Here is a 21,852-nt window from a genome sequence, read left to right on the forward strand (position 1 = left end):
GATAATTTTGTTTACGCACAAAAACAGGAAAACTAACAAGGGAGGGTAAAGAGTTTTAGTTCAAAGGAAAAGGCTAGTTGTGTTGTAAGGTTCAGCAAAAGGAAGACCAGAGAATTGATCAGGAAGGAGAAGTTACAATGCAACAGTAATCCAGCAGTAAAGACAAAAAGAGGCTGCAAAAATGTCTATCGATATGTAAAATGAACAGATTATGGAATAGTTGGTATGGGCTAATTAGCCTATACTGTATGTTGTGAGGGAATATGAAAGATCAGCAAAAATCAGTGTGGGTCCCTGACAGACGGAGATAGGAGAAACCATACGAGGAGTGAGAAATGAAACTCTCTGCATTCGACTTCATGGAGGAAGCAGAAAACCTCCCAGTAACTGTGGAGAATAAGTGCAGAGGTGAAAAGAAGTTAGTATTTAATGAAAAAATAATATTGCAGAAATGAATAGGATTGAAGGTGGTAAATCCCCAGGACGAGAGGACCTTTGAAGGAGACAGAGGGTGCACTCATCATCTAAAATTCCACAGATTCCGGAACAGTTCCCACTGATTGGAAGGGAACATCCGCACCCCAGTATTTAGGAAAGGTGAGAAAGGGGAAATGGGGAACTGCAGACTAGTGATGCTGACATCAGGGGCTGGGAAAATGCTGGAATCTATAATTAAGGAAATGGTGAAAGTTCATTTGGAGAATAATCTTGGATTGGGCAGAGTGGACGTATTCACAAAGTCATTGATTCATAGGGCACAGAGGCCCTTCGGCCCACAATATCATGCTGGCTATCAAGAACCCATCTTTACTCATCTATTTACTGGCACAGTCCATAGCCTTCTCTGCCTTGGTGATTCAAGTACTTGTCTAGAAAGTTCTTAAATGTTGTGAGTCTCTCTGTCTCCACCACCTCCTCAGGCAGTGCGTTCCAAATTCCAACCCCCCTCCCCAGGGCAAAAATCTTCCTCAGACCCCCTCTAAATGTTACCCTTTGCCTCAAATCTCTGCCTCTGTTTTTACACACCTCTGCTATGAGGAAAGGTTTCTCTCCATTGCCCTGTTTATGGCCTCCCTCTACAAGGTCCCCCCTCAGCCTCCTCTGCTCCGTAGAAAACAAACCCAGCCTTTCCTGATAACGGTAAATGCTCCATCCCAGGCAACACCCTGGGGAATCTCTGCACCTCTCCAGTGCATCATTGCCCTCTTGTGGTGACCAGAACTGCACACAGCTGTGGCCAGTAGTCAGCATGGCTTTGTGCGTGGGAAATCACGTCTCACGACTTTCACAGAGTTTTGTTGAAGAGGTGATCATGAGGATTGATGAGGGCAGGGTTGTAGACATTATCTACACAGACTTCAGCGTGGCCTTTGAGAACATCCTGCAGGCTGGTCCAGAATGTCAGATCATGTGGAATCCACAGCAAGTGAGCCAACTGGACACAAAATTGGTCAGTGGTAGGGTTAGAGGGTGGTAGTGGAGGGTGGTTCTTCAGAGTGGAGGCCTGTGACCAGCGGTGTGCTGCAGGGATCAGAGCTGGGTCCCCTATTGTTTGTCATCTATACTAATGATTTGGATGAGAGAGTAAATGGCTTGATCAGTAAATTTGCAGATGACACTCAATTTGATGGTACAGTGGACAGTGGGGAAGGTTGTCTCAGGTTACGGCAGGATCTGGATCAACTGGGAAAGTGGGCAAGGGAGTGGCAGATGGAGTTTAACTTGGACAAATATGAAGTGATGCATTTTGGGAAGTTAAACCAGGGCAGGACTCACACAGTGAATGGCAGGGCCCTGGGGAGTGTTGTAGAACAGAGAGACCTAAAGGGGCAGGTAATAGTTCCTTGAAAATGGACACAGAGGTTTACAAGTTGGTGAAGAAGGCATTTGGCACATTTGCCTTCATCAGTCATGGTACTGAGTACAAGAATTGGAACATCACGTTACAGCTGTACACGTCGGTGAGAGCACACTGGGAGTGCTGTATGCAGTTCTGGTCGCTCAGCTATAGGAAGGGTGCCATTAAGCTGGAAAGGGTGGAGAAACGATTCACATGGATGTAACCAGGACTGGAGGGCTTGAGTTACAAGGAGAGACAGGATAGATAAGGATTTAGATAAGATTTCTTTACTAGTCACATGTTCATTGAAACACATTGAAATAGACCAGGGCTTTCTTTCTCTGGAGCGAAGGACGCTGAGGGGTGACCTTATAAAGGTTTATAACATCCTGAGAGACATGGATAAGGTGGACGGTCACAGACATTTTCCCCTGGGAGGGGAGTCCAAAACAAGAGGACACAGTTTTAAGGTGAGTGGGGAAAGATTTAAAGGAGACCTGAGGGGCAAGTTTTTCCACAGAGGGGGGTGGGCGTGTGGAACGAGCTGCCAGAGGAAGTGGTAGAGATGGGTACGGTTACAACATTTCAAAGATATTTAGGCAGGTTCACGCACAGGAAAGGTTCAGAGGAACATGGGTCAAACAGAGGCAAATGGAAGCAGCTCAGGTAGGCAACGTGTTTAGCATGGACAGATTAGGCCAAAGGGCCTGTCTCCATGCTGTATAACTCTGACTCCAATCAATGAGTTATAAAGTTGTACCAGAACCTTCCTGCTCTTATATTCTGTGCCCCAGCTAATAAAGGCAAGTGTCCTGTCTGCGACATCACCAACCTATCAGTGCTGCCATCTTCAGGACTCCTTTAACTTGCACACCAAGTAGTTCTCATACTCCCTCATACATATGCAGATCAAATTCCATCTGTCCATCTACCCAGCTCGTCACTCTTCTCCTGGACTGTGACACCAGAGAAGAATGCCCACTCTCATGGACTGGGTCTGTTCGTGGAGCCTGGGTCTTTTAGACATCCACTGCTTCAGATTAGAAAATACTCATTCCTCGTTTTTCTGGATAACGTCCCATTTACCATCATTAAATAACGTCACGCTCACCTGCACTGAATAACCCCTCGCTCACCTGCACTGAATAACGTCTCAATCACCTGCACTAATTAACCCCTCGCTCACCTGCACTGAATAAACCCTCGTTCACCTGCACTGAATAAACCCTCGTTCACCTGCACTGAATAACCCCTCATTTACCTGCACTAATTAACCCCTCATTTACCTGCTCTGAATACCCCCCCCCCCCGGCTCACCTGCACTAAATAACACCTTGTTCACTTGCACTAATTAACCCCTCGTTCACCTGCACTGAATAACCCCCGGCTCACCTGCACTAAATAACACCTTGTTCACTTGCACTAATTAACCCCTCGTTCACCTGCACTAAATAAACCCTCGTTCACCTGCACTGAATAAACCCTCGTTCACCTGCACTGAATAAACCCTCGTTCACCTGCACTGAATAACCCCCTCACCTGCACTGAATAACCCCCCGCTCACCTGCACTAAATAACACCTTGTTCACCTGCACTAAATAACCCCTCGTTCACCTGCACTAAATAAACCCTCATTCACCTGCACTAATTAACCCCTCGTTCACCTGCACTGTGGAGGGATTTACTGGAGGTCCCAGCCACAGGATCTGATTGAATGGCTGACAGCTTCTCTATAAAGCATCGGGTATATTTCATAAAGTTGTGAGGGACGTGGTATCTTAAATGTTGAGAAGCTGTTCCTGGTGGCAGGAGGGTGGGTAGCCAAGGGTTAAATGAGATGGCCAGAAAAGCTGGCCTTACAATCTCTCCTGCCAAGCAACAGGATCACAGCTCATCTGCTCTCGGCCTCGGCTCTGCATTTCTGCCTGTTCCCCAGGACCTTGGATTCTCTTAAGACCAAAGAAAGATTCCTCTCCTCCTTGAACAGTTTCAGTGACTGAGCCTCCAAGCCTCTGGGGACAGAATTCTAAAGGTTCGTCACCCTCTGAGAGAAGAAATTCCTCCTCACCTCAGTATTAAATGGGTGACCCCATTCCAGAACCATACCCCCGAGTTCTAGATTCCTGGGGGGGGGTGTTGGTGTCCAGGAGCACAGCTTGTCTCACCTGGTGCTGCAGTGCCCACTGAGTGAAGAGTTTACAGAAAATGGACTTTGACCAGGGGACTTCGGTAAAGCAAGGCAAAGGTGCCACTATTTAAAAGGAATTAAATTAATTAAACAACTAAATAAATGAAGACGGGCAGGCAGGACAACTGTATTATGTGGGAGCAGATACAAATCCTTGTGCTCCAAGGTGAGCACAACACCAGTAAGAACTGCAGCTCAGAACTGATGAGCTAGAGTCTAAGATTCCGACAGGGCGATTCATTGGGGGGGCGGGGGGCGGACTGGTGATCTGATCACTTTGCTCCAGGAGGCAGTCACACCCCTCAGATTAACTACTGGAGGATTGGTCAATTAAGGAGGGCAGGACGGATTGACTGAATTATGCATGTTTGAGAACCCAGTCCCTACACTTCAGAGAATCATGGAACCGTAAGCACAGAAACAGGCCGTTTGGCCCATCTCATCCATGCTGACCGCAAAGTCTACCTACACTAATCCCATCTGCTTGCATTAGGCCTGTGTCCCTCTACACCTTTCCTAAGTACCTTCCAAATGCCTTTTAAACATTGTGATTTTGTACCCATCTCCACCACTTCCTCTGGCAGCTCGTTCCACACACCCACCACCCTCTGTGTGGGGAAAACTTGCCCCTCAGGTCCCCTTTAAATTTTTCCCCTCTCACCTTTAACCTTTGCCCTCTAGTTCGAGACTCCCCTGCCCTGGGAAAAAGACCCTTTCTTTCTTATCCATGCTTCTCATAATTTTTTAAACCTCTAAAAGGTCACCCCTCAGCCTTCTACGCCCCAGTGAGAATAAACCCAGCCCACCCAACCTCTTCTTATAACTACTGCCCTCCATTCCAGGCAACATCTTGCACTCTCTCTTTTGCTACCACATCCTGTAGTGTGGTGACCAGAACTGTACACAATACTCCAGGTGTGGTCTAACCAATGTTTTGTACAACTACAACATGACGTTCCAACCCCTGTACTCAATGCCTCAGCATATCAAATGCCCTTTTCACTACCCAATCCACCTGTGTTGCCCCTTCCAGGGAGCTATGGACTTGCACCCCAAGGTCTCTCTCTACATCAAAGCTCCTAATGTCCCTGCCATTTACTCTCTATGCCCTGCCAAAATTTGACATCCCAAAGTGCATCACCTCTCACTTGTCTGGACTGAATTCCAACTGCCACTGCTCTGCCTGACTTTCCAAGTGACCTATGTCCTGCTGTGTCCCTAGACAACCTTCTTCACTATCTACCACTCCAGCAATTTCCATGTCAACATTCTCATCTGTCATCTCTATATTACAACCAATCTCTGTGGTGCACCACTTTTTACAGACACCCCATTCACCACTACCCTCCATCTCCTACCACCAAGCTAACTTTGGATCTAGTTTGCCAACATATCTCAGATCCCTTGTGCCTTAAATCTTCCCGACCAGTTTACCACGCTGGACCTTGTTAAAGGCCTTCCTGAAGTCCATGTAAACCACGTCTACCATGCTGCCATCAGTTCAGGGAGGCCTTTGACAAGGTCCCACATGGTAGACTAAACATACAACAGTACACCACAGGAACAGGCACCTTCAGAGCCAACCATGACGCCAATTTAAACTACTCCCATCTGCCTGCACATGGTCCATATCCCTCCATCCTCTGCCTGTTCATGGGCCTGTCTAAATACCTCTTAAACTTTGCTCTTGTATCTGCTTCCACCTCCTCCCCTGGCAGCATGTTCCAAGTGAGGTTGGAATTAGTGGAAACTGGTGCCTGATTGTCTGTGCGGACTCAGTGTGCTGAAGGGAACTTTCTGTGCTGTATGACTTTACGTATCTGTGATTGAATGGCGGAGCAGACTCGATGGGCTGAATGGCCTAATTCTGCTCTATATCTTGTGGTCTTATCACACACGTGGTGTAAAGTGACAAAAGTTGAAGATTCAATGTTCCAGGATGCTCAACTCTGACAAGAGAGGCAAGACGGAAAAGGAGGGTGGGTCAGTTCTGATAACGTCCATCGTGGGGAAAGGTCTCAGCTCGGAAGTTCAGGAATCAGTCTGGGAGGAGCTAAGAAACTGCAAGGGGCAGAAACATTGGTGAGAGTTGGTGCATCCATCACTAAGGACCCTCACCATCCGGGACATGCCCTCTTCTCGTTACTATCATCGGGGAGGAGGTACAGGAGCCTGAAGACACAACGATCCAGAAACAGCTTCTTCCCCTCCGCCATCAGATTTCTGAACAGTCCATGAAACCATGAACACTATCATTTATTTATTTTTGTAACTTATAGTAATTTTTATGTCTTTATGCAAAACAACACATTTCATGACATACGTCAGTGATAATAAACCTGATTTCTGAGTTGTCCAATGGTTGTTCCCAAACAGTGATCATAATGTAGGACGTGGTAGAGATCAGGAGATTCTAGGTGGCTGTAACCAGGGTGATATAGTAATCATGGAGGGGTGTCGCCTGTGAACAGGGGAACATTGGCAGTAACAGTGCAAGGACAATGTATGGAATCCTCTTCCAGATCAGTAGGTTTCAAGAACCAGTTAAGGACAGGTTCTGGAGGGAGGGAGGGTGGGTCTGACGAAATTAGCACAGTAAAAAAAATTGTACAAGGAAATGAATGGGGAATATCGCCAATAATCTGACAACCTGTGAGAGGTGAGACACACATACAACATAGAGAGAGCGAGAGAGCGAGAGCGAGAGGAGCGAGAGCGAGAGAGCGGAGAGCGAGAGAGCGAGAGAGAGACAGACTAGTTAGCTGCAGGGAAAATGCTAAAATTTATTAAGGAGGGTAATTATTGGAGGTATTCTAAGGGACAGGTACAATGTATTTGGATAGCAGGACCTGATTAGAGATAGTCAACAGTGCTTTGTGCATGGCAGGTCATGTCTAACCAATCTTATAGAGTACTTTGTGGAGGTTACCAAGAGGTTAGTGAGGGAAAGGCATTGTCCTACATGGACTTTAGCAAGGCCTTTGACAATGTCCCGCATGGGATACTGGTCCAGAAGGTTAAGTCGCTTGGCATTTAGGATGAAGTAGTCAATTGGATTCAACGTTGTGCGCCGAAGGCCTGTACTGTGCTGTAGTGTTCTATGTCCTAATTGGATTCAACATTGGCTTAGCGGGAGAAGCCAGAGAGAGGTAGTAGATGGTTGTCTCCCTGACTGGAGGCCTGTGTCTACTGTGTGCTGCAGGGATCGGTGCTGGGTCCGTTGTTGTTTATCATCTATATTAATGAGTTAGATGATAATGTGGTAAACTGGATCAGCAAATTTACGGATGATACCAAGATTGGGGGTGCAGTGGACAGTGAGGAAGGCTATCAAAGCTTGCAGCGTGATCTGAACCAACTGGGAAAATGGGCTGAGAAATGGCAGATGGAATTTAATGCAGACAAGTGTGAGGTGATGCACTTTGGGAGGACAAACCAGGGTAAGACTTACACAGTGAATGGTAGGGCAGTGAGGTGTGCGGTAGAACAAAGGGACCTGGGAATACAGGTCCATAGTTCCTTGAAAGTGGCGTCACTGGTAGACAGGGTCATAAAGAGAGCTTTTGGCACTTTGGCCTTCATAAATCAGGGCATTGAGTACAGGCGTTGGGATGTTATGTTGAAGTTGCACAAGATGTTGGTGAGGCTGAATTTAGAGGATTGTGTGCAGTTCTGGTCACCTACCTACAGCTGATATCAATCAGCTTGAAAGAGTGCAGAGAAAATTTATAATGATGTGTCCGGGACTTGAGGACCTGAGTTATAGGGAAAGGTTGAATAGGTTCAGGACTTTATTCCCTCGCAGGAGAATAAGGGAAGATCTTATAGACGTGTACAAAATTATGAGGGCTACAGATAGGGGGAATGCATGCAGGCTTTCTCCCCTCAGGTTGGGTGAGACTAGAACTGGAGGTCACAGGTTTAGGGTGAAAGGTGAAATATTTAAGGGGAATCTGAGGGGAAACTTCTTCACTCAGAGGGTGGTGCGAGTGTGGAATGAGCTGCCAGTGGAAGTGGTGGATGTGGGTTCAATTGTAACATTTAAGAGAAGTTTGGATCGGTCCATGGATGGGGAGGGGTTTTGGAGGGATGTGGTCTGGGTGCAGGTAGATGGGACTGGGCAGAAGATCAGGTTGGCATGGAGTGGATGGGCTGAAGGGCCTGTTTCTGTGCTGTAGTTCTCTGCGACTCTATGACTCTGACTCTAAGTAGTGATGGTGCACACCTAGAAAATGATGAAAGGGCTGAACTGAGTCGATATGGATTCATGAAAGTGAAGCCTTGTTTGACAAATTTGTTGAGAGTTTTGTGAAGCTGTAATGACCAGAATAGATAAGGGGGAACCAATGGCTGCAGAGTAATGGACCTTCACATGTCATTTAAGATGTCACAGGAGGTTTGAAACAAAATTCGAGTCCAGAGGCAGGGGAGATATTGGCATGCATTGGGGATTGTCTCTGCACAGAGTTGGACTGAATGAGTCATGTTTGGGTGCTGCAGAGATCGGTGCTGGGTGCCTCACACCTCAATACAGGGCTGGTGGCAGTGTGGGCTGTGGTGTAGAAGCAGAGTGACTTCAGGCGTACATGGAAGGCTGCACAATGGGCAGATGGACATAACGTGCATCCAATGCAGTGGACTGAAAGGAGAGGTTGAAAGGTGTAGTGTTCTGAGGGACCTGGGATGTACTTGAATTCCCAAAGGTCAACGTGTGGATACAGCAAAGAGTTAGACAGGCAAACTCCTCTTCCTTCACCTCCATGCTCATTCCTTTGGCCAAGAGTCCTTACCCCAGACCCTCTCTCCCGTCTCCAGAATTCCCAATCCACCTGGACCTCACCCTCTAGCCTTGATCTATTTGAGGGGGCAGTGCTCATGCTTCTGTTTACATTAATAGTGCTGAGGTCGAGAGGGTTGAGAGCTTCAAGTTCCTAGGAGTGAACATTACCAATAGCCTGTCCTGGTCCAACCACATAGACACCACGGCTAAGAAAGCTCACCAGTGCCTCTACTTCATAGAGAAATTTAGCATGTCCCCTTTGACCCTCACCAATTTTGATCATTGCACCACAGAAAGCATCCTATCTGGATGCATCATGGCTTGGGTACAGCAACTGCTCTGCCCGGGACCACAAAAAACCGCAGAGAGTTGTGGACACAGCTCAGCACATCACGGAAACCAGCCTCCATGAACTGTGTCTATACTTCCCACTGCCTCGGTGAAGCAGCCAGCATAATCAAAGACCCCACCCACCCGGGACATTCTCTCTTCTCTCCTCTTCCATCAGGTAGAAGATACAGGAGCCTGAGGGCACGTACCACCAGACAAGGACAGCTTCTACCCCACTGTGATAAGACTATTGAACGGTTCCCTTGTATGATGAGATGGACTCTGACCTCACGATCTACCTTGTTGTGACCTTGCACCTTATTGCACTGCACTTTCTCTGTAGCTGTGACACTTTACTCTGCACTCTGTATTGTCTTACCCTGTACTACCTCAATGCACTGTGCAAATGAATTGACCTGTATGATCGGTATGCAAGACAGTTTTTCATTGTACCTCGGTACAAGTGACAATAATAAACCAATTTAGCAATTTACTATTCATTGCTAACTGCTGGTGGGACATTCACTGCCTTGATTTATCCACTGCCGTCACTCACTATCTTGTGCAGACCAAACATTAGCTTTCAGACACATCCTCATCCCCCTCTGACTCAAGACCCGACCACTGTGGGCACTGACATGGGCCCAGCAATACCTGCCTTTGTGTGGGATACGTGGATCAGTCCGATCTACAGCCCCTCCCTTGGCTCTGTCCTTGTCTCCAAACAGTCACAGGCCTCCTTTCCTCAGATTTACAACCTTGTAGTTCCCCAGGCCCGAACTGCCCGCTCTACCTCCTGCACAAGATCCAGGCAGACTCGTCGTTTCAGTCTGCTCTTCCCCCACCAGACAATTCTTGACTCCATTCTTACTACCCGGTCCAGTCCCTTCACACTTAATCCGTGACATCTCTGATGTGCTCTGCCACTTGGACAGTTTCCAATTCCCTGGTCCTAACTGGTTCATCTTTACCATGGACATACCATCCCTTTACACCTCCATCCCACACAGGATGTGCTGAGGGCCCTGGAGCTGAGAAACTGACCAGTTCCCCTCCACCAACCACACACCTTAACTTGGCTGAACTCATCCTCACAGTGAACAATTTCTCCTTCAGCTCGATGCACTTTCTCCATATCAGAGGTGTAGCTGTGGGCACCGACATGGGCCCAGCAATACCTGCCTTTGTGTGGGATACGTGGATCAGTCCGATCTACAGCCCCTCCCTCGGCTCTGTCCGATATATCCACAGATGCACGGTCCTTTCCCTCGTCCATCCGGTTCCTCTGCCCTTCACCTCTCCCCATTGGTTCCAATTCTCACCTTCCTTACTCATCAGATCCCAGCACAGGTAGCCTGTGTCCTCATATCTCCCTCCTCGCTGTCTCCACCTTCATTCTCTCTTCCTCCTGAGAATGTGTATAAGGAAAGGTTAGCAGAGCAAAAGGTTGTGAGCCCTGAGACGTGAATCAAAGGGTACATCACTATGGCTGTAATAGGCTGCTTGAAACAGCTGTGCTTCACTTTGCAGTGCCTTGCTCCAGAGATTTTGCTTGCTTCAGCTAGTTTTCTGCAGCCTTGAGGTGTGATAATACCAGTACAATCAGCTCCTGTCTCAGCAAGTCTGCACAATTGACTCTTGCTCCACTAAACTGACCCTGAGGCCCACCATGAGAAACAAAAGATAACCGGTGCAACAAGATGTTCTGAAAAGATTAAGGAACTATAGCTTTAGTAACTTTTTTAAGTAAATTCCTTTGTCCTGTAACCAATCACCATGTAGAAAATAAGTGCAATGCTGCCTGACTGATGCATGATCATTCCTTATATGGTATTGTTTGCATCTCTGAAAAAGTATAAGAATGTATGTAGATCAATGTACCTCAGAGACCACCCAGTCCGGGACGTAGGTGCCTGGCTTGGTGCCCTCTCCTCGGATCCAGTAATAAAGAGATTGAACGAGAACAGTGGTCTTTTCAGTCTTCTCTCCGACCGAGTTCGACACTCCCACCTGCCTCCATCCATCACCCACCTGCCCAACTCCTCTCCTCCCCTCCCCTCCCCCTCACCCACCCGGTTGGATCTACCCACCATCCTTCACCCCCACCCCTCTCGGCCCACTAATCACCTCCCCCACCCCCCCACCCCCCCCCACCGTCTCACCACTCCCCCTCTCCTCTCTATACCAGCCCACCTCTACCTTCCACTCTCAGTCCTGATGCAGGGGTTGGACTGAGACATTGACAACTCCTCCCCTCCCACACAGGCTGCTCGACCCGCTGACTTCCTCCAGCAGTGTATGTGTTGCAGCATCTGCAGCCTCTGTGTCCCCACAAAATCATCGGTGCTGCTTCCTGTACTCACACAGAAGTCAAATGTCATCACTTTTGCTGCCAGTTCCCACCGTGCCCTCACCTTAACCTGGTCCAACCTGACTCTCCCCATCTCCATCATAGGGCTCCACCTCAGGGGCTCCTGCCTTCACCTTAACCTGGTCCATCCCTGACTCTCCCCATCTCCATCACAGGGCTCGCAACAACATCCATTATAAGCTCACGGAACTCCCACAACTTTCTCAGCTACTTCCTCCCACCCTGCCTCCTGTACGGACCCCATTCCATTCCCACTTCATCCATCTCTGCCAAATTGGCTCCAACAATGAGACTTTTCACACAGGTGCCTCTGAAATCTCTTCCTTCTTTCTGAATGATGTCTTCCCCTCTCCCATGGTGGACAGAGCCCTGATCATATTCATCTATTGCCCAAAGCTGCATTCTCACCCCCTCTCCTCCCCAAAGTTCCCCTGGTCCTCACCTTTCACCCCCCATCCTTCTCATTTACAGATGATCCTCCACAGCCTCCACTGGTTCCAACAAGCCTCCACACCGGACACATCCCCCCTTCCCCATCTCCCTTCTACTCTTCCATCCCTACCAACCACGACACCTCAAGTGGCACTCCTGCACACAACCTCAGGGGGTGTAACACCCGTCTGTTCACCTCTTCCCTTCCCACCACTCAGGGACCCAACACTCCCAGGTGAAGCAGCGATTCACTGGCACTTCTTCCAATCTCGTCCACTGCATTCGATGTTCACACCGTGTCACTTGGGTGACTGGATAATACTTTAAGGACCACCGGTGTTCAGTCTGCAGGAGTGACCCCAAGCTTCCCGTTACCTCCCACATTAATTCCTCATCCCACTCCCACTTCCCGCAATCGATCTGTAGCCTCCTGTACTGTTACAGTGAGACCCTAGACAAGCTCACAGAAACGCTACCTCATCTGTCTGGTACGTTGCAGCCTGGCAGAACCCAACATCAAATTCTGCAGCTTCACGTAACTTGCTTCTCAGTCTGTTTCAGAATCGGCCACTCCCATATATGATGAGATGGACTCTGACCTCACGATCTACCTTGTTGTGACCTTGCACCTTATTGCACTGCACTTTCTCTGTAGCTGTGACACTTTACTCTGTACTGTTATTGTTTTACCTGTACTGCCTCAAGGCACTCTGTACTAACCCAATGTAACTTCAGTGTGTAATGAATTGACCCGTACGATCGGTGTGCAAGACAAGATTTTCACTGCACCTCGGTACAAGTGACAATAATAAACCAACACCAATACTGCTGTAGACACTGGCTCAGTTCCTCTCTCTCCTTTAGTAAAGCTCACCCTGAGTCCCACAGCCCTGCATCTCACAGCTTCTCAGCTTGGGGGCCTGTGACCAGTGGTGTGCTGCAGGGATCGGTGATGGGTCCCCTGTTGCTTGTCATATATATTAACGATTTGGATGAAACTTAGGTGGCATGATTAGTAAGTGTGTAGATGACACCAATATGGGTGGTGTAGTGCACAGTGAGGAAGGTTGTCTAAGCTTACAGCAGGATCTGGATCAACTGGCAAAATGGGCAAAGGAATGGTAGATGGAGTTTAACTCAGACAAGTGTGAAGTGATGCACTTTGGAAGTTGAACTGGCGTAAGACATAGACAGTAAATGTAGGTGGGTTCATTAGCTTGAAGTTAGCTTGCAGATGACAGAAAAATTGGCGGTGTTGTGGTTAGTGAGGAAAGTTTTTAAAGGATAGAGCAGGATATGGATTTGTTGGAAATGTGGGCAGAGAAATGGCAGATGCAGTTTAATCCGGACACATGTGAGGTGTTGCACTTCGGGAGGTCAAATGCGAGTGGAAAGTGTAAGGTAAATGGCAGGACTTTTAGGAGCATTGATGTCCAGAGGGATCTTGGAGTGTGTCCATAGCTCCCTCAAAGTAACAACACAAGTAGACAGAGTGGTAAAGAAGGTGTACGTCATACTGGCATCATCGGTCGGGGTGCTGAGTATAAGAGTTGGGAAGTTGTGTTCCAGCTGTATAAACTTTGGTCAGGCCACACTTGGAGCACGGTGTGCAGTTCTGGTCGCCCCATTACAGTAAGGATGCGGAGAGTTTGGAGAGGGTGCAGAAGAGGTTCAGCAGGATGTTGCCTGGAACTGGAGGGTTTTACCTATAAGGAGACATTGGACAAACTTGGATTCTTTGAAGCATCAGGGTGACCTGATAGAAGTTTATAAAAATACGAGAGGCACAGATGGATAGATACTCAGTCTTTTTCCCAGGGTAGAAACGTCAAATACTAGAGGACAGCAGTTTGTAAGTTCTCCCTGTATCTGCGTGGGTTTCGTCTGGGTGCTCCGGTTTCCTCCCACATTCCAAACATGTACAGGTTAGGAAGTTGTGGACATGCTATGTTGGTGCTGGAAGCGTGGCGACACTTGCGGGCTGCCCCCAGAACAATCTACGCAAAAAGACGCACTTCACTGTTTCAATGTACATGTGACTAATAAAGATATCTTGAGGTGAGAGGGAGAAGGTTTAAAGGAGATTTACGAGACAAGTTTTTCTACGCAATGAGTGGTGGGTGCCTGAAACGGGCTGATGGGACAAGTGATGGAAGCAGGTACAATGGCAATGTTTGAGTCATTTAGACAGGCAGATGAACAGGCAGTGTGGAGAGGGATATAGATCATGTGGAGGGAGGTGTGCTGTTTAAATTGGCACATATATCATGGGCCAAAGGGCCTGTTCCTGTACTGTACTGTTCTATGTTCTATAGTCCTGAGTGATGAGCCAGGTGGCTAGAGAACAACAAGTGTGGTCCCCTTTTCAAGAAAGGCAGCAGGGAAAAGCCTGGTAACTGTTGACCTGTGAGCCTAACGTCAGTGTAGAGAAGACACTGGAAAAATTATGGAAGCTTCATTCAGAAAGTCAGGAGGCATGGGATCCAGGGAAACTTGGCTGTGGATTCAGTATTGGCTCACCCATGGAAGACAGAGGGTGGTTGTAGATGGAGCATGTTCTGCCTGGAGGTCGGTGACCAGTGGTGTTCCGCAGGGATCTGTTCTGGGACCCCTGCTCTTTGTGATTTTTATAAATGACTTGGATGAGGATGTGGAAGGGTGGGTTAGTAAGTTTGCTGATGATACAAAGGTTGGTGGTGTTGTGGATAGTGTAGAAGGTTGCTGTAGGTTACAACAGGACATTGATAGGATGCAGAGCTGGGCTGAGAAGTGGCAGATGGCGTTCAACCCAGAAAAGTGTGAAGTGATACACTTTGGAAGATTGAATTTGAAGGCAGAATACAAGGTTAATGGCAGGACTCTTAGCAGTGTGGAGGAACAGAGGGATCTTGGGGTCCACCACAGATCCCTCAAGGTTGCCACGCAGGTCGATAGGGTTGTTAAGAAGGCGTATGGTGTGTTGGCCTTCATTAGTTGGGGTACTGAGTTCAAGAGCCGTGAGGTAATGTTGCAGCTCTGTAGAACTCTGGTTAGACCACACTTGGAGTATTGTGTTCAGTTCTGGTTGCCTCATTATAGAAAGGATGTGGAGACTTTAGAGAGGGTGCAGAGGAGATTTACCAGGATGCTGCCTGGATTGGAGAGCATGTCTTATGAAGATAGGTTGAGTGATCTAGGGCTTTTCTCTTTGGAGAGGAGGAGGATGAGAGGTGACTTGATAGAGGTGTACAAGATGATAAGAGGCATAGATCGAGTGGACAGTCAGAGACTTTTTCCCAGGGCGACAATGGCTAACACGAAGGGGCATAATTTTAAGGTGATTGGAGGAAGGTATAAGGGAGATGTCAGGGGTAAGTTTTTTTTACACAGAGAGTGGTGGGTGTGTGGAACGCACTGCCGGCTGAGGTTGTGGGGGCAGATACATTAGGGACATTTAAGAGACTCTTAGATAAGCACCTGAATGATAGAGAAATGGAGGGCTATGTGGGAGGGAAGGGTTAGATAGATCTTAGAGCAGTATAAAATGTTGGCACAACATTGTGGGCCGAAGGGCCTGTACTGTGCTGTTATGTTCTATGTTTAAGTTGACAAACTGGACGCAACATTGGGTTGGTAATAGGAGATGGAGGATGATGGTAGAGGGTTGCTTTGTGATTGGATGCCTGTGACTGGCGGTGTCCCACAGGGATTGGTGCGGACCCTTGCTGTTTGTAATATACATGAATGGCTTAGATGTAGTACATCCACGGAGCCTTGAAGGTGGCAATGTTTGTAGGTCACATGGTCACGAAGGCATACGGGATTCAAGTTTTCATTGGTCGGGGCACTGAATCCAAGAGCAGGGAGGTTACACTCCAACTTCATAAACCATTGGTTAGGCCACAGCCTCAGGGCTGTGTACAGTTCTGGTCACCACACTGTAGGAAGGATGTGACAGTGTTGGAGAGGGTGCAGAGGACATTCACCAGACGGTACCTGGGATGGAGCAGGTCAGTGATGAGGACCGACTGGAGAGGCTGGGCCTGTTCTCCCTGGAGCGGAGGTTAAGGTCGGATCATGATTGAGGTGCATAGGTAAGGTAGAGTGCAGGAAACTTTTCCCATATCAGGGGCAGATAAATTAGAGGATATAAGATTTAGGGGGAAGAGATTTAGAGGGGATCTTCACCCAGAGACCTGGACCACACTGCTGAAGACAGTGGTAGAAGCAGAGTCACTGACAGCATTTAAGGGGTGTCTACATAAGCACTTGAATTGCCCAGGGATAGAAGGCAATAAATAGATACCCAATGGTTAGCTTGGTTGAGTTGGGCCAAATGGCCTGTTTCCATGTTGTACCATTCTATAACTCTACGACATCCCTTTGCAGACTGTGATCCCCATCACAACTTGGTCACCCACCTATCACTGCATCGCCTGTGACTGTGGCCAGAGCACATTCAGATCTTCACCCATCACTAATGGGGAGAATTTCCCTTCCTTCAGCGAGTTGTGATCCAGGGCGTTCTGTCAGAAAGGTCGACGGAGGCAGATTCAAGAGAAACTTATAGAAGGAAGTGCAGAAATGATTGAAGGGAAGTCTACAGGGCTTTGGGAAGGGATTGGAGGGCTCTGTCCACGAGCCAGCACCAGCTTGATGGGCCAAATGGCCTCTTCCTGTGTGAGGTTTGAAGATTGTTACTCTGACACTCTGGCGGTGACGTAGAAAATTCTGGCATGCTGCTTGAAAACGCGTCTGCTGACTGCCATTTCTTGCAGTCATTCTTCGATCACTTGGAACAGTAAATCAGTGGTGGGGTCCACACCCCATCTCCGGCCAAGAGAAGCAGACACACAGTAAATCTGACACCGAACTCACACTCCTGACTGAGACCAACTGTCTCCACAACTCCGGACTGACTTTAACCCTACACCGCTCAGGATACTCTCGGGGTGGGTCTTGCCCACCTGGATTCACTCTCTACCAGGGCTCAACCATCCCATTGGTCACCCCCTAGTTAAACAGCATCACTGCAGACACCGCAGAGACGTACACCACGTCACCTCTCAAATACCAAGCCCGGCGAGACCCGAACACTCCCTCAGGCCCAAGACACAGTGCGATGCTGCATTATTTATACACGCGTTAACCGAGCACTGGAATACACCTGTTACACTGGGTCTGTGCAGCAAAGCACGATAACCCTCCAAAGGGGCTGTGTGCTACACTTGCTCCAGGCACCTTCTGGTACTGGAACAGTGTACATAATGGTCCAGAAGTAGCCCAGTGAGGGTCCCTCACACCGGTGGCTCACTTCCATCCACAGAACACAGCAACTACCTGAACTGAAATCCAACATCCCATTCTGAACCATTGACTTTTTTGGAATAATAAAAACATCCACTTTAAAAAAGCAAACAAAGGAATCAGCACCACGGCATCAGATTGGAACTGAAAGTGCACAAAGGTGAAGGTGTAAGTGACCAACCTTGGTGAAATATCGCATCCTTGCTGCATGAAGGCACCCAGGGAGAACCAGAGACTGTTAAATATTCCAAACTCGTTGGTCTGGTCGAGACTCTGTGTGTCGGGTCCCTCTTCGTACTCCTCTGTCTGCCACTCGTAGGGACTGAATCTACTGACCAGGAACAGTACCACACTCACACCAATGTAGGCAAACACGATGCACATCCAGATCTCGTACGCCAACGGGTCCAGGAAGGAGAAGACTCCAGGCTTGGACTTCTGTGGCTTCTTAATCATGATGGAGATCCCCAAACTCATGAAAGGCTTGGAGAAGTCGATGACCTCCTCACGGACCAAGGTGATGGTTAACGGGGCCACCGCAATGTCAGCTTTCTGAAAGACAGCAATGCGGCGAGTTAGCAGGAGCCCCTGAGCCCTTCACGTACACCTCGTGATGCCAGGTGAGCCCCCCAGAGCCCCGCCACGTGTAAACGATATCATCTGCTCACAGTCTCACTGCTCTCCCTGGGATCATGCTGTGCATCAATGGCCACTTGGACTTCTGCATCAGAATGTTGACTGGGCTGGAAAGAGGACTTGGCCAGCTCCTGGGGTCAGAGGGGCACTGGGCCAGAACACAGATGCTTCCTGTCAGAGATCGGTGGCTCACTGGCACTGATCTGTATTACCCTCAGAGAACATGGACAATACTGCACAGGAACAGGCCCTTCCGCCCATCATGTCTGTGCCGACCATGATGCCAATTCAAACTAATCCCACCTGTCTGCACATGATCCGTATCCCTCCATTCCCAGCCTGTTCATGTGTCTGTCCAAATGCCTCTTCAATGCCACGATTGTATCTGCCCCCACCAGGCAGCATCCTGGTAAACCTCTTCTGGAGGGGGTGCAGAGAGGTTCACCAGGAAGCTTCCTGGATTAGAGGGCATGTGCTATGTGGAGAGGTTGGACAAACTTGGGTTGTTTTCTCTGGAACAGCGGAGGCTGAGGGGTGACCTGATAGAGGTTTATATGATTATGAGAGGTAGAGATAGAGTAGACAGCTGGTATCTTTTCCCCCAGGGTCGAAATGTCTAATACCAAAGGGCATGTACTTAAGGTGAGAGGGGGAAATTCAAAGGAGATGTATTTTACACAGAGAGCAGTGGGAGCCTGGAATGTGCTGCCTGGGGTGGTGGTGGAGGCAGATACGATAGAGGCGTTTGAGGCTCTAAGGTAGGCCCTGTACATCAATGCTCCTCTTAGATTTGACCTCCCAAAGTGCAACACCTCACACTTGCCCAGACTAAACTTCATCTGCCATTTCTCCGCCCAAATTTCAACCAAGCTGTGTCCCGCTAAATCCTTTGATGACCTTCCTCACTGTCCATATCTCTGACAATTTTCATGTTGACTGCAAACTTACCAATCAGCCCAGCCACATCTTTGTCTAAATCATTTGTACATTTCCCATCACTGATCCCTGTGGGACACCACTGGTCTGCTCGGTCTCATCAAGACAGCAGTTGCCCGGAGACGGTCTGCTGTCACTGGGGGATGTTTATTGGGACCTTCTGTTGTTCGGATTGAGTGAGACATTCAGAACCTGCCTGCCATTAGCCAAGATGTGCGAAGCATCACTGAGCTCTCACCAACACAGGACACTCACTGAATACACGAGCTCCCCGACCATCCCGTTCCACACTTTGCTCTCGGGATCCCTGGCTCCGTACTTCCCATCTGCCACAATGGCCAGTTTGTACTTGAAGCCCACGTGTTTGGCAATCTCTGCTGCCAGCTCCACGCAGTAACCCTCGTACTTATCGTTCCCCTCCAGCTGCTCCTGGTTCTTCTTCAGCATCACGTATGGGGGCTCCTGCAAAGTCACAGAGCTCAGTCAATGGGGCGGGGCCGTATCCATCCAATCACAGTCAATGGGGCGGGGCCGTATCCATCCAATCACAGTGCTCAGTCAATGGGGCGGGGCCATATCCATCCAATCACAGAGCTCAGACAATGGGGCAGAGCTGTATCCATCCAATCACAGGGTCAGTGAGGGGCGGGGGTGACTGTACCCACCTTACTCCCACTCCCCACCCAGCACCCTGGCACCACACAGTCCCCTCAGCCGGGGGCCAGTGAGCCACCTTCTCCCACCACCTCCGCAGTTTCCTCCACAGCCGGCTCTGTGAAGTGAAGCTCTGAACCCAGGGCCCTCAGTCACCCCACAACACCCAGGAGTGAGACCCCATCCTGGGACTGCAGTCCACAACCCAGGCTGAGAGGCTGGACAGATCTCATCCAGTTGATGGGTTAATGTGGATGATTATGGAGAGGGCATGAGCAAGGGAATGTAAAAGCTGTGAAATGTGGGTCTGTGGGGCCTGGCTGGCAGATCAGGCTGTGTCACTGGGGAGAGGACAATACCACAGGGGATACCGATAGAGCAAGGTACCTGAAGCTGGAGAAATGCAAGGGTCAACGTTCCCGGTGGATGATGAGGAGTTCCTCAAGCTTACTCTTGGTCATGATAGAACATTTAGAGCAGGAGGGCACAGACAGAAGGGGGGGGAGGGGGAGGGGGAGGGGGGGGAGGAGGGGGAGGGGGGGGGAGGGGGGGTAAGGGGAGGGGGGGGGGGGGGAGGGGGGAGGGGGAGGGGGAGGGGGGGGGGAGGGGGGAGGGGGAGGGGGAGGGGGAGTGTCAGGAACTCCCCTCAGAGTCACTCCTGTGGACTGAGTGCAGGTTCTCAGTGGGGTGATGGCCCAGCCTGCAGCTGGTTTCCAGGCTGTGGTTACCACATGGTGAGCCTCGAGTGCTGTGCACTGGGTAGGAGGGAGTAGGAGTGAATCCCTACCTCACCTGGCAGGAACGTTGGGCCCCTGGGTGGTGGGAGGACCGGACCGGACCTCCTGTGCTTCCACGGGAAGGTGCTGTGAGAGAAGTGGGTGATGGGATGCCGGGAACAGGCCCTACAGCACAGAAACAGGCCCTTCGGCCCAGCATGTTTCTGCTCACCATCGCCCCCATCCAGTGGCCTCATTCGTTGATCTTTGGTGAGCACCACTGCAACAACCTCTCTTGTTTTATTCCCCATTGTGTTTAATGACCCTGGGCAGACAACAGAAAGGCCACTAATGGAATAGGCTTTAAGGGCAGGAGTGGCACTGAGCCTTCCTGGTAACAGGGTCTTCCGATGGTGAGGCCAAAGTGCCTGTTCCTGTGCCTCTACAGCTTGGGGTGCAGCAGGGAACAGAGAGGGGCCTCACATCACGGGAGAGGTAGAGAGGGAGGCAGGGAAGCAAACATGTGGGAAATGCTCTGATGTAGAACAAGCTGTGGATTTCAATGACCAAACATATGGTGGGACTGTACCGGGGGGTGGGGGGGGGGGCTGCAGAGCTCGCTATAGGCATTCACCAGAACTTTCTCAAGCAGAGCAGTTGGAGAGGGGCGGCAGCCAATTACTGAAGCTGGGCCAGTAGCAGAGTTGGCAGAGGGGGAGCATACTGTGGACACTGATCATAATTCAGCCAGATTTAGCACAGTTATGGAGAAGGCTGAATATCAGGAGCAAAAGTCCGAAATTGGGCAAGGCTGAGGTACGGTTGACCATACGTGGGCTGGAGACAGATACATGAAGATAATAGTGTCAGAGCAGTGGGGTGGCATGGGCGTGTTAAGGGATCAGTTCCCACTGAGGAACGGGCCAGATCCCAATCCCAGCCTCATCCACAGAATGTAAAGGACAGGAGAAAGGAAAAGGGAAGGTCCAGGTCTCCAAAAACACCGAAAGCCATGAGGGAACAGAAGGTGCAGGGTGGGGTAGGGAAGGCATAGGGTGCAGGGAAATCCTGGCAGGAAAATCAGGGAAGGCCCGAGGTTTTCGATAAGTATGGGAAGTGAAAGGGTTGGAGAGTGGGGAGAGGCAGAAGGGTGGGCAACTCTGCATCAGGAGAGTCACTGGTAGTGGACTCGAGAGAGGGGATTGAGCAAGGGATGGGGATCAATCTCCAGGCCCGGATAAATGTATCGCAGCCTCTGAGCAGAACTGAGGGAGGGAAGGGTGTGCATTCTGACCATCTCCGCCCAGCACTGTGTGGCTACGGCTGTGAGCTGCAGACGATCAATGGTGCACCTGTTTACTAAGCAGCAGAAAGGCATAAAGTGACTGGTCAGCAGAGAACACTCAGTCCCTCAACTCATTGTGGCCCAGCATGGGATCTAGGCTGACCACGGGTGGCCCATACATTGTTGGGGGATGGTCCAGGTGCTACACATTGATACAAAGGCTTCACTTACCAATATTGTGGTGACAATGTAGGTCTGGTTCTGAATACCACTCGTGTCGTTGCTGACGTGAAGTTCACCGGTGGTTGCGACAAATTTGTCATCTTCGTTCCAATAACCGATCTATAAAACCCGACATTTACAGAGAGACTGGTCATAGAATCACAGAGCAATACAGC

At 49.4% G+C, this 21,852-nt stretch overlaps 1 protein-coding gene across 3 annotated transcripts in view; it reads right to left on the reverse strand.

Moving 5' to 3' along the window:
• LOC127570068 (glutamate receptor 1-like) overlaps positions 1-21,852 on the reverse strand; it is a 126,619-nt gene that overhangs the window by 72,788 nt on the left and 31,979 nt on the right. For all 3 annotated transcript variants that reach the window (XM_052015320.1, XM_052015319.1, XM_052015321.1), the window contains 3 exons: positions 21,686-21,796; positions 19,055-19,261; positions 17,409-17,779 (listed from right to left, as the gene is read on the reverse strand). In XM_052015320.1, coding sequence (XP_051871280.1) covers positions 17,409-17,779; positions 19,055-19,261; positions 21,686-21,796 — 689 coding nt within the window. The remainder of the gene's footprint in view (positions 1-17,408; positions 17,780-19,054; positions 19,262-21,685; positions 21,797-21,852) is intronic.

The sequence above is a fragment of the Pristis pectinata genome, chromosome 4 (genome assembly GCF_009764475.1).
Source record: "Pristis pectinata isolate sPriPec2 chromosome 4, sPriPec2.1.pri, whole genome shotgun sequence".
In the NCBI taxonomy this organism is placed as follows: domain Eukaryota; kingdom Metazoa; phylum Chordata; class Chondrichthyes; order Rhinopristiformes; family Pristidae; genus Pristis; species Pristis pectinata.